This window comes from Rhinoderma darwinii, chromosome 2 (genome assembly GCF_050947455.1).
Source record: "Rhinoderma darwinii isolate aRhiDar2 chromosome 2, aRhiDar2.hap1, whole genome shotgun sequence".
Lineage (NCBI taxonomy): Eukaryota > Metazoa > Chordata > Amphibia > Anura > Rhinodermatidae > Rhinoderma > Rhinoderma darwinii.
The window spans coordinates 43,366,911-43,380,799 of NC_134688.1; the positions used below are offsets into that span (position 1 = coordinate 43,366,911).

At 42.1% G+C, this 13,889-nt stretch overlaps 1 protein-coding gene across 2 annotated transcripts in view; it reads left to right on the top strand.

The window, feature by feature from the left end:
- DDX10 (DEAD-box helicase 10) overlaps nucleotides 1–13,889 on the top strand; it is a 243,339-nt gene that overhangs the window by 135,516 nt on the left and 93,934 nt on the right. For both annotated transcript variants that reach the window (XM_075851596.1, XM_075851597.1), the window contains one exon: nucleotides 3,172–3,336. In XM_075851596.1, coding sequence (XP_075707711.1) covers nucleotides 3,172–3,336 — 165 coding nt within the window. The remainder of the gene's footprint in view (nucleotides 1–3,171; nucleotides 3,337–13,889) is intronic.

Here is a 13,889-nt window from a genome sequence, read left to right on the forward strand (position 1 = left end):
TAGTAATAACAAAACAGAGCTTTGTTGTTGTGCTCACCCTCATTGAAATTTTTGGGTCAAGACTTAATTCTGCTTATTGCCTCATGTAAAGCGGAATCTTTTTGAATCGTCCGTATAGAAATGACTGACCTCCTGATGTCAGACTATAATTACTGATGTAAAGAAATTGTCAGTATAGAAATGAGTGGGCTCCCGATGTCAGACTGCGACTACTGACATAAAAGAATCGTTAGTATAGAAATGTCTGGCCTTGTGAAGCCAGGCTACAATCACTGATCTAAAGGAATCATCAGTATAGAAATCAATAACTTCCCAATTCCTGACCCAATTACTGACCTAAAGGAATCGTCCGTATAAAAATGACTGTCCTCCCAAAGTCAGACTACGACTACAGATATAAAGGAATCGTTAGTATATAAATGACTGGCCTCCTGAAGCCAGGCTACAATTACTGATCTAAAGCAATCGTCCATATAGTAATGACTGGTCTCCTGATGTCTGACTACGACTACAGATATAAAGGAATCGTTAGTATATAAATGACTGGCCTCCTGAAGCCAGGCTACAATTACTGATCTAAAGCAATCGTCCATATAGTAATGACTGGTCTCCTGATGTCTGACTACGACTACAGATATAAAGGAATCGTTAGTATATAAATGACTGGCCTCCTGAAGCCAGGCTACAATTACTGATCTAAAGCAATCGTCCATATAGTAATGACTGGTCTCCTGATGTCTGACTACGACTACAGATATAAAGGAATCGTTAGTATATAAATGACTGGCCTCCTGAAGCCAGGCTACAATTACTGATATATTGTTCACACACTATTAAAAAGTCCCTGTGGGTGAACACTTTGTACAGCAGTGTAAGTTGTGTGACCATTTCTTCATACTTTTACATAAATGTGCTATACTTTGAGAGCCCTGAGATGGCCAAAAACTCTACAAGAGTACTAACCAAAAATATATATTTTTTAATTCAATGTAAAACATTAAACATTTCTGGAGCATTAATATTTGTGTTCACCAGTAAGTCTCACACTATTGTAACGTGCCCTGGGCCTTACATCTGTGAGCCAGGAAAGATAAAAACCTAATAGAGTTGGCCCCAAACCAGAACCCTTTTATTGTTCTGTACAAGGCAGATGGGTCTGGTAATACAACGAGGTCTGCAGAAAGGTAATGGCTTTCCCAAGGAGAATAATATTGTTTCTTAACTTTTACTCCACTCCATAAAATTTGTTATAAAAACTGGCATTTGTGAGTTTAATTATTATATGGTACAGGGGGATACGTTACTCTAGATGAATCAGAACTGCATTCTTCGTGTTTTTACTCTTTAGGCCCCATGCACACGACCGTGCCCGCAATCACGGCCCGCGATTGCAGGCACGGCCGGCCGCTGACTGACAGCCGCATTTTCTTGCCGTGCTCCCATACAAAGTATGGGAGCACGGCCCGCAAAATGCGAAAGAACGGACATGTTCCATAATTCCCGGAACATTTCCACGGCACCGACACCCTTCCGTAGTGCTACGGAAAGGTGTCCGTGTTCAATGAAAGTGAATGGCTCCGTTTTTGCGGACCGCAATTGCGGTCCGCAAAAACGGAGGTTTTTTGCTGTCGTGTGCATGGGGCCTTACTGTTCTGTGTGGCTGTGAAATGCAAATTTCAGCTAATACATGTATCCTAACTTTGAGCTAAATAATACTGTATTGGGAATTAACTTTAGTATGCTATGCAGAACTTCTCTTTTATAGGTTACTCATAGGTCGGTGTACTTAAAGGGACAGTAACGTTAAACACAAATCTGCTAGTAATGCTATGATTCTCCTCTTTATTCATCATGTTGCATTGCATTTCGAAGTGGAACTTTTTACTTGTATGTACATAATGCCAGGATATATTCTATTATCACAGTAACCTTACTATTTTGCCGTAGGAAAATTATGACTGTGACAAACATTCTAATTTTCAGCTGCTTTTTAAGCAAGTCAGAAGAAGTTGGTTAAAGGGGTTGTGTACTTTGGACAATCTCTTTTTGTTTGAGTCTATTAATGATAAAATGATCCCAGGGTTTACCACTGATAGTGATCAGCTGTAATCTGTGGGGGAACTAGTAGCAAGTGTTAAATTCTCCTACAGCACCACCACAGGGGAAATAAAGCTTTACATATTGCTATGTCCTCCCAATCTGCCGGGTCCTGCAGAGCAAGATCTGTTTTTCACTACTAGGAAGATATATTACAAGTAACCTTTTTTAGGCCAGGATCACATACGCAGTTTTGATGCGGTTTAGTGTGTTTGGCTTACAAAAACAGAGTGTGTCTAAATCTGGCCTTTTGATATGTGTGTACTTCTTGAGTACCATTCTCTTAAAGGGGTTTTCCTATCTTGGACACTTATGGTATATTCACAGGATATGCCACAAATGTCCAATAGATTAGGGTCCCACCTCTTGGACGGGGCCCCCTAAACCCTGTTCTACCTTGCTCGTCCTCCTGCTGCCTCCCGGCCGGTTCCTGTTTAGGTGGTCGGGAGTTACAGAAACAGCGAAGCTCAGCTGTTTCTGTAACTTCCATAGAAGTAAATGGGAGTCAAGGAAACAGCGTAGCACGGCGAACTATGCTGTTTCCGTAGCTCCCGAGTTCCGTAAACATTCACTTCTATGGGAGTTGCGGAAACAGCGAAGCTCAGCGGACTCAGCTGTTTCTATAACTTCCGACAGCCTATCAGGAAGTGGCCGGGAGGCAGCAGGAGCCGACCAAGGTAGAACGGGCTTTAGGGGGCACCGTTTAAGAGATAAGTGTGGGTCCCAGTGGTGGGACCCACATCTGTCGGACATTTATGGCATATCCTGTTGGCCCCTTTAAGGCTGCAATCACACGTGCCATTTTTGCTGCTGTTTTTTAGGCAGATTTTAGAGTCCAATCCATAATGTAAGGAAGGTATAATGGAAGAACTTCTCCTTTGTATATATTCCTGTATTTGACTATAAATAAAGTGTCTCAAAAGCTTCACCACAAACTCTACGTGTGAATCAGCAGCACCTGATCGCTTTGCGCTTTATTTGCTTACCAGTACACTGAGAATACCATTGATCAGGCTTGTATCATTACAAATGCAAAAAGTAAAACAACAATCCCACAATGTTTTCTGTTTGCAGGCAGTCCAGCAATGGCCACCAGTTCAGAAACCGGTAGTAGAATATGCTGGTGATGATCAAGACGCTCAAAATGGCATTGATTTGGCAAAAGCAAGACAACGGCTGACCGAGGAGGACAAATTCGATAAAGAAGCATATAGGAAAAAAATTCAGGAAAAACATAGGGTAAGTTCTTTTTTGTGATTCATATGATTCCGGTATTCTTAATAATACTCTCTTAGTACCTTCCAGGGATGGAGTGGAGGTTTTTTTGTTATCAACTATCCATTCACCTGCTGTGTAGCGCAGACTTGCTTTATTGTAGAGAATCTTTACGAAAGCTTTGGATGGAAAACGGCGACATTTAATTGCTGACATGCTGCCCTTCAACAGTTTAGTTTCTGAATGGTCTCATTTCTATGGATACACTTGCCTAACAACCAGAACCTTTTAGTTCTAGTCAAGTCCGTAGCAACCAGTCTGTCTCAGATTATTTAAAGGTGTTGTATAACAGTAGAAACATTAGACAACGTGACACTTTTGTTCTGTCCGGTATGCTGCCTCTTTCACTTCATTTCGGTGCTGCAACACCAGATAGTCCAGAGAAAAAAGTGGTGCACTTTTCTAATCTCACTTATTCTTTAGCTCGTGGCAAAATTGCCTCTGAACTGAGGCAGAGAAGAGACCAGAGGTCTTTGCATGACTTAACTGGGTAATTCCAGTCAGAATGATCTGTTCTGATCTGATCTGATATGGCATGAATGTTATGGTCCTCTTACAGGGCATGGGCCGTGTAAACGAGCACCGATCAACTAGACAGCTGGTTGATCGGCGCTCGTTTGCTCCTTTCACAAGGAGCAATGATTGGTTATGTATAGGAATGAGCAATCGTTACTACGATCACTCGTCCTCATATATTTCCATCCTGTCAGCAGCACATCTCCCTGTTCGCACAGGGAGATGTGGAGCCAACAATGAAAATATTTTCTGCTACATAAACTATAGTCAGCTGAACGAGCATTTGCTAGTTCATCAGCTGAATGTTGTCCTGTTTACACAGTGCAATGATCGGGAACGAGCGCTCATATGAATGCTCGTTTGCTCAATAGTTGGCACGTGTAAAATGTCTTTAGAAGATGACATTGGTGAAGGTGTTTCTCAGACCAGACATGATGTCCAGAATAACAGGGCTCCATAGTTGAATCAAACCCTTTGGTTCGAGTATCAGAGATGTTAGTGAAGATCTTACACAACATGGTCATTGTAAAAAATAGGTTAGACCCCCCCCCCCCCCCCCAACCAATGTCTGCCCATAGCCTCTCTATCCAGTAAAGGTCCACGAATTCCTCATGCAGTCCTCAAATAATAATTATTTTATAAGCCTTATTGCAGATTTTGTGAACTAGAAATACATCCATCTTTGGGGCGAAAATAAACCGTGTGAGTCTTCTTAGCAGCGTCCTATGTTTCTGAGAATTTTACTTTAAGCTTTGGGTAATTTTAATGAATACATAATGTATTCATTTAATCTTTTTAATAAGTACTGCTGCTCACTGATGAGAAAAAGTAGAATCGGTGGAAAAGAATAATGAACAAAGCACAAATGAAAACATTAATTTATTGTGCCCCATACCAATATTTCTCCATAGAAGCAAGATATTACGGCGCCATCCAAGAACGTTATTATTAAACACACATGTTTGAGCTATATGATCACTATACTGATACACGTTATCACATCAATTACCAATAATTGTTTTTTATCCCTATTTACAACGCAGCAAAAGTGTGTGATACTAACAGAAGAGGGGAGAAGGTAATGCCAGTTGCACCACGACCGAGTGCCACTCGGTGAAAACGGACCCGACTCTCTGATCCGTGGAAAGATAGGACATGTCCTATCTTTTCACGGATCACGGAAGGTATCCGGCCAGCACACGGTAATGTGCATTAGGCATAAATGTGCATGGGGAATGTTTTACATCTGTTGATAGTTGTCTATAGCTTTGACATTGCTGCATGGCTTAATTTATGCATTTGTCCTAACCACTTAAGGACCACCCACTGTATTCTACAACTTGTGGTTCTGGACATTTAGACTAGTAGTACACGGCTTGACAATGACACTGGTCGCGCAACCAAAGATCGCAGTGTCTCACGTCAATAAAGGGTTGTGGCTGCGTTAAGACCCGCAGGTTACCGCAACCCAACAGTCGCAAGTAATACAAACCTGATGATTCTTGCAATTGCTGGTACTGGCAATCTGCAGGTCGCAACGCGGCCACATTCACTTTAATTACATGCGAGGCACGCAGGGGTGCACAGTGATCTTTGGCTAAGCGACCTATGTCGCGGCCAAAGTCGCTGTGTAGCCCTAGCCTGAACCTGTGTCATTGAACATATACAGTACAGAGGGGGATCAGTAGGCTGCCGTGGTCGGGCAGACAAATTTTACGTGTCTGGTCAGATACTGCCACAGACACAAAACGGATGATAGTAGCAGAGCTACCCTCTGTTTCATTTTAGCTGCTTCCTCCTGCAACTGAACCAGAAAACGGGGAATCTGCTAAAAGGGAGTAGAGGTCTCTCAGTATTATCAGTATTATATCAAAGTACATTAAGTGGGTGGGTCGAGCAGGAAGTCCATGACCTAAAGCTTCAGCCAGTAGCAGCAGAACAGGAAGTGATGTCAGAGATAGTGGCATTACGTTTTGACAATTTCAGCTGTACGGCCCAGTAACATGCAACAGTAGGTCCATGAGCGGAGACTTCACAATTGGGATTTTCCACTTTCCTAATTAGGCTGCTGATGAGCCCATTAAAATGAATGGGACTGTACTGAGCTTGTGCATTACTGTGCCAAGTACAACGCTCTCTAGATTTCTTCGAGATATTGGAAAATCTGTACAGGTAAGCCAAATGGGCCCCTTCTTTCTGATGGGGGTTTTGGGTTACCGACTATGTAAAGGGGGTGGAGTAATAGCGGGGTTCACTAGCTAGTGTCGACCACTATTACTAACTCCCTTGTATTAGGGTCACTAGGGTTATGCCTAGCTCCCCTACCTTTTTCTTATACTAACGTCAATCTAATTGGTTTGCTACCAAGTAAGGGAATACAATTGTATAGTAAATAAAAGGTAATATTTATTCTTACAAACAGTAATCACTCGTAGATATAAAATACACCAAACCGTAAATAATCGCAGTATAGGATCAGTGTCTCCCAATACACATAACTTAATATGTACTGAATACACTAACACTACACGGCACAGTATAAACAAGGTATCGCAACACTATTCTATACCCCCACCCGCTTATCTAAACATGAGTTACGTTGCAATTCTCACACGCTCACTATTTGTCCCACTCCCTCCTAAGTATAACTGTCCCTGTACACGAAGGGTTAACAAGGGATGTGGAAGATAAAGGGTTACCAGGATGTGTACCAAGGGATGTGCAGGTAGGTGAAGGGTTAACAATGGGAATGTGCAGGCAGTTGGGAAAGGGTTAACAAGGGTACCAGGCAATGTGATGTGCAGGTAGGCGAAGGGTTAACCAGGGAATGTGAGGCAGGTGGTAAAGGGTTAACTAGGTCAGGCAATGTGTAAGGGGTTAACTCAGGGGCACCTGATCGTTGTGTAGGGGGGAGAAGCAAGGGTTAAACCAGGGAAATGCTGTAGTGTAGGGGAGAGAGGGTTAAAGTGCGGGGCTACAACGGGGGTGAAAGGGTTGCTCGTCCAGGGGAGTGAAAGGGTTAAATGCAGCTGTTGCTGCACTTGATACTTAGCGCTCGTTGTCCAGGGGAGCCGGAGTGATGAGCTGGGGAGTAGGAGAGGTCCGTTGGTGGAGTCGGGGAGCAGGTAAGTAGAGCATTGTTTGTGGAGTGGTGAGGGCAGGTCCCAGCTGGAGCGGTGAATCGGCGTTGGTGGAGGGAGGCAGGACCCAGCTGAGCGCGTTGGTGGCGTGGTGAGGGTAAGCTGCCCTGCTGAGCATACCACCACAGGGCTATTTAAACCCTGTCGGTACGCCCGTAAATGGGGGGTGAGTGGCGCGGTAATAACACATCACCTCCCCGACTCATGAGCACGAGAGTGCCTGCGCGTGCGAGAATGCCCGTGCGCGCGGGAAATTTAAAATGGAGACAAAAGATCAAAGCATTATCTTCTGTCTCCATCTGTTTCAAGCGAAGCAGGACAATAACTAATTGTCCTGCTTTGTTTGTGTAACGGTTACTCATGACCAGGGCTGTCTCTCTACATATATATGGGACACCTCCCTTTACCGACTCCCATCAATGTTATGTTCTGACATATCTCAATAATATCTCAGATTGTTGATAGACGTGAACAGAACAGTCTAGGGCTCCATGGTGACTTTAGGTTGCAGTAAAATTGCAGGTTACCAAGACTGCCACATGACTACAATGTTTCCCTATGGAGAGAAGTCACGCAACTTTTGCAAAAATTCTGACCTCTTGCGTTAGTTGTGAAATGTTGCCGCATGACGGTTGCGATTTTACTTTGACAGCTGCTCAAACAAAAGTGGCCGTGGAGCCCTAGTCTAATGCTTATGATAGTTTCAGGGATAAGAGTCTATCAAAAAGCCATAGCAATCTGCTGGGGAAATTTGTTTACCTTTTTAAATACAATTTATGCATTTATTTTTTAATCAATGCTTAACCCCTTCCCGACATTTGACGTACATGTACGTCATGGAAAGCATTGACTTCCCGCAAAATGCCGTACATGTACGTCAAACGTTTGGCACCGGCTCAGAAGCTGAGTCGGTGCCATCATCGCCGTATCTCAGCTGTATCTTACAGCTGACATCCGACTGTAACGGCGGGGACCGAAATTAGCTTCGATCCCCGCCATTAACCCCTTAAGTGCAGCGCTCAAACGCGATCGCTGCACTTAAGGTGTTTGCAGCTCATCGGAGCCCCAGCAATGAAATTGCCGGGGTTCCGGTGGCTGCAATGGCAACCGGAGACCTAATACTGGCCTCCCGGTCTGCCTAGCACCGAAGCCGGTCAGGATCCGCCCGGCGGCGGAGCCTGATCGGCTTCCGTAGCTGCCGGCAAGATGGCGCCGGGTCAGGAGCTGATCCGGCGTCATCAGCGGTGGAGGTCAGCTGTACTGTACAGCTGACATCCACCTGTAACGGCAGGAACCGGAGCTAGCTCCGATCCCTGCCATTAACCCCTTCGATGCAGCAATCGAAAGCGATTGCTGCATCGTAGCGGTTACTAGCAGATCGCCAGTCCTGACAGGCAATCGGGACTGGCGACTGCTGTTATGGCAACAGGAGACACAATGGTCTCCTGCTCTGCCATTACGGAAGCCGATTTAGGCCCCGCCGGGAGGCGAAGCCTAAACGGCTTGCTGTCAGTGAATGACTGACAGATCTAATACATTGCACTACATAGGTAGTGCAATGTATTAGAAAAAAAAAAATCTGACCGTTGGACCTTCAAGTCCCCTAGTGGGACTTGAGAAAAAGTGTAAAAAAAGTGCAAAAAATAAAAGTTTGAAAACAATAAAAGTTTCAAGTAATCAAATAACACACAATCCCCCTTTTACTCTTATCAAGTCCTTTATTATTGAAAAATAATAATAAACCATATGTATTTGGTATCGCCGCGACCGTAACGACCGGAGGTATCAAAATATTATATTATTTATTGCACGCGGTGAACAGCGTAAAAAAACCCCGTAAAAAACGTTACCAGAGTTTCTGTTTTTTGGTCACTTTGCCCTACAAATATGACAATAAAAAGTGATCAAAAAGTCGCACGTATCCAAAAATGGTACCTATAAAAACTATAGCTCGTCCCGCAAAAAACAAGCCCTCATACACGTCCGTCGACAAAAAAATTAAAAAGTTATGGTTCTCACAACTTGGCGACAGAAAAAATACATTCTTTTTACAAAAGTAATTTTATTGTGCAAAAAGTTGTAAAACATAAAAATATGCTATAAATTAGGTATCGCCGGAATCGTACTGACCCGCAGAATAAAGTTAATATGTAATTTATAACGCATGGTGAACGCTGTATAAAAAAAAAAAAAAAAAGCTGTGCCAGAATTGCGTTTTTTTGTTTACCTGGCATCCCAAAAAATAGGATAAAAGGTGATCAGAAAGTTGCATGTACCCCAAAATGGTATCAATAATAACTACAGCTCGTCCCGCAACAAACCAGCCCTCATACCGCTACGTCTATGAAAAATAAAATTAGTTATGGCTCCAATAAGTCAGGAAATAAAAAAATATGCAGTTGTGCCCGAGGGGAACATTTCTTCTGTTTCAAGAGGCGATTTATCAAGGACCTAAAATTAGGGAACCAGGAAGGGGAGGGCCCAAACATATCCGCTGGAAGCGACGGTGCCCGTATTATACCAGGGCAACACTTCCCAGCAAAATTCCCCAAACTGCAAAGGCGCGGAGTGTGGATCAAAAGGGGGATAATAAATGACACCATTTATCAGTGCGACACTGGCCTGTGCAGAAAGGATTGCTTCACAGCGTAACACACATCTATGGATAATTTTATTTTTTTATACCACCTGACTATGCCCCTTATATACTCCGCCCCGCTTACATGTACCCCCACATTATAAAACACCAGCAATACTCAAACAAATATAGTACCAAGCAAAATCCGCTCCCCAAAAGCCAAATGGTGCTCCCTCGGCCCTGAACCCTACAGCGTGCCCAAACAGCAGTTTCCTTCAACATATATGGCATCGTCATACCCGGGAGAACCCTTTTAACAATTTTTGGGGTGTGCGTCTGCAGTGTCATAAGCTTGGCATGACATATTTGCCACTGAATGGCATATCTAGGGAAAAATATAAATTTTTAATTTGCACCATCCGCAGCGCATTCATTTATGGAAAAGACCTGTGGGGTGAAAATGCTCACTACACCCCTTAATTAATGCCTTGAGGGGTGCAGTTTCCATAATGGGGTCACTTATCAGGGGTTTCTTTTTATTATTTCACATCTGAGCCTCTGCAGTTGTGAACCAATACTTTGTAAATCGCCAAATTAGGCCTCCACTCCGCATGGTACTCTTCACTTCTGAGCCCTGTCATATGTCCAGGCAAAAGATTAGGGCCACATGTAGGGTGTTTCTAAAACCGGGAAACACCGCATAATAATTAGAGAGCTGTCTTGTTATGGTGGCACAAGCCGGGCACCACATATTGGCATATCTATGGAAAAAAATCCCATTTTCACTCTGCAACATTGAGCGCACACTAATTTCTACAAAACACCTGCAGGGTTAAAATGCTTACTACACCCCTTGGTAAATGCATTGAGGGGTGTAGTTTCCAAAATGGGGTCACTTCTGGGGGTTTCCACTGTTTTGGGCCCACAGGTGCCCAGAAACCAATCCAGCAACATCTGCACTCCAAATGGCGGTCCTTCCCATCTGAGCCCTGCGGTTTGCCCAAACAGCAGTTTATGACCACATATGGGGTATTGCCGTACTCGGGAGAAATAGCTTTACAAATGTTGGGTTCTTTTTTTCCTTTATTTGTTGAGAAAATGAAAAAATTTGCGCTAAAGCTACGTCTTATTGAAGAAAAAGGACTGTTTTTATTTTCACTGCCTAATTCTAATAAATTCTATGAAACATCTGTGGGGTCAAAATGCTCACTACACCCCTAGATGCATTCCTCAAGAGGTGTAGTTTCCTAAATGGAGTCCCTTTTTGGGCGTTTTCATTGTTTTGTCCCCTCAGGGGCTTTGCAAATGTGACCTGGCCTCCGCAAATCATTCCTGCTAAATGTGATCTCAAAAAGTCAAATAGCGCTCTTTCCCTTCTAAGCCCTGCCGTGTGTCCAAACAGCCGTTTATTACCACATGTGGGGTATTGTTTTACTCGGGAGAAATTGCTTTACAAATTTTGTGGTGCTTTTTCTCCTTCAGTCCTTCTGGAAATGAGAAAAAATTAGCTAAACCTACATTTTCTTTGAAAAAATGTAGATTATTATTTTCAGGGCCTACTTCCAATATTTTCTGCAAAAAAACTGTGGTGTCAAATCGCTCACTATACCCCTAGATAATTTCCTCAATGGGTGTAGTTTCCAAAATGGGGTCACTTGTGGGGGGTTTCCACTGTTGTATCCCCTCAGGGGCTTTGTAAATGTGACATTGCCTCCGCAAACCATTCCTGCTAAATTTGAGTTCCAAAAGCCAAATGGCGCTCTTTCCCTTCTCAGCCTCGCCGTGTGTCCAAACAGCCGTTTATTACCACATGTGGGGTATTGTTTTACTCGGGAGAAATTTCTTTACAAATTTTACGGTGCTTTTTCTCCTTCAGTCCTTGTGGAAATGAAAAAAAATTAGCTAAACCTACATTTTATTTGAAAAAATGTAGATTTTCATTTTCACAGCCTACTTGCAAAAATTTCTGCAAAAAACCTGTGGGGTCAAAATGCTCACTATACCCCTAGATAATTTCCTCAAGGGGTATAGTTTCCAAAATGGGGTCACTTGTTTGGGGTTTCCACTGTTTTGCCACCTCAGGGGCTTTGTAAATGTGACATGGCCTCCGCAAACCATTCCTGCTAAATGTGAACTCCAAAAGCCAAATAGCGCTCTTTCCCTTCTCAGCCACGCCGTGTCTCCAAACAACCATTTATTACCACATGTGAGGTATTGTTTTACTCGGGAGAAATTGCTTTACAAATTTTGCGGTGCTTTTTCTCCTTTAGTCCTTGTGGAAATGAGAAAAAAAATCGCTAAACCTACATTTTCTTTGAAGAAATGTTGATTTTAATTTTCACGGCCTACTTCCAATAATTTCTGTAAAAAACCTGTGCGGTCAAAATGCTCACTACACCCCTAGATAATTTCCTTGAGGTGTCTAGTTTCCCAGATGGGGTCACTTTTGGGGGATTTTGACTGTTTTGGCACCGCAAGAGCCCTTCAAACCTGACATGGTGCCTAAAATATATTCTAACAAAAATAAGGCCCCAAAATCCACTAGGTGCTCCTTTGCTTCTGAGGCCGGTGCTTCAGTCCAGTAGCACGCTACGACCACATGTGGGGTATTTCCTAAAACTGCAGAAACTGGGCAACAAATATTGAGTTGCATTTCTCTGGTAAAACCTTCTGTGTTATAAAAAAAATTGTATTAAAAATGTATTTCTGCAGAAAAATATGAAATTTGTAAATTTCACCTCTACTTTGCTTTAATTCCTGTGAAATGTGTAAAGGGTTAAGACATTTTCTAAATGCTGTTTTGAATACTTTGAGGGGTGAAGTTTTTAAAATGGGGTGACTTTTTTGGGGTTTCTAATATATAAGGCCCTCAAAACCACTTCACAACTGAACTGGCCCCTGTAAAAATAGCCTTTTGAAATTTTCTTGAAAATGTGAGAAATTGCTGCTAAAGTTCTAAGCCTTGTGAGGTCATAGAAAAATAAAAGGATGTTCAAAAAACGATGCCAATCTAAAGTAGACATATGGGTGATGTTAATTAGCAACAATTTTGTGTGGTATAACTGCCTGTGTTACAAGCAGATACATTTAAATTGAGAAAAATGCTAATTTTTGCAATTTTTCGCTAATTTTCGGTGTTTTTCACAATTAAATACTGAACATATCGAGCAAATTTTGCCAGTAACATAAAGTCCAATGTGTCACGAGAAAACAATCTCAGAATCGCTTGGATAGGTGAAAGCATTCCGGAGTTATTACCACATAAAGTGACACATGTCAGATTTGAAAAATGAGGCTCTGTCAGGAAGGTCAAAAGTGGCTAAAGAGGGAAGGGGTTAAAGTGATTTAAAACAACTTTTTTAATTGAATTTATTTTCTTTTTTTAACTTTATAAGACACGGCTTCTATGTATCCTGTATACATAGAAGCTGTATCGTTCTTTCAAAGCCAATTCTGTCTGGTCAGCTGGACTGACGGCTCAACGGAAAGTTGGATCTGCGTGTCTCTGACACACAGGATCCAGCTAATAACAATCACATCTAAGTTAATCAATTTAGATGTGACCGTCATCAGCTGGATCGTGTGTGTCTTAGGCACGCATAACCACCTTTCCGCCGAGCCGTTAGTCCAGCTGACCTGACGTAATCAGCTTTAAAAGAACGATACAGCTTCTATGTATACAGCATACATAGAAGCTGTATCTCTAAATGTAAATATTTTTTTAAATAAGTCAATTGAAAAGTTGTTTTTAAATCACTTAAAACATTGATTTATTGAAAAGATATGTATCATTTTGATTCAAGGGTTTACATAGTCTTTAGCCCATTTATTTATCCATCCTATAATGGACAACCATAAGATCAAAATAATGGAATCTGAATCTTTATTTTTTTGTCTTCGTGTCACATGAGTTTTTCATTGTAACAGATGTTTAGACACCAATTATACATTTGTAGATGTTACCAGCGTTTTGTCTCCAATTATGAGAACTGTGCTAATTTGTGCACTAAATATAGTCACAAATCACTTAGGATTACTTTTTAATTGCTTATCATTTATAATACATTCTTTACGCTTTCCTCAGATTTCTAATTAAAGCTTTTCTCTCTGTGCACGCACACCTTAATTACGTGTATTTTTAGTTCTTTTGCACGGAGGTGTTACTTGTATTCTGGGTATTTTGATGCAGGCTACATTATGGTTTATGACTAATGAATGTGAAGTTCAGCTTAATCTGTTGTATTTTAATTACTTGTTTGCATTTATGTTCCACCTTATGCCAG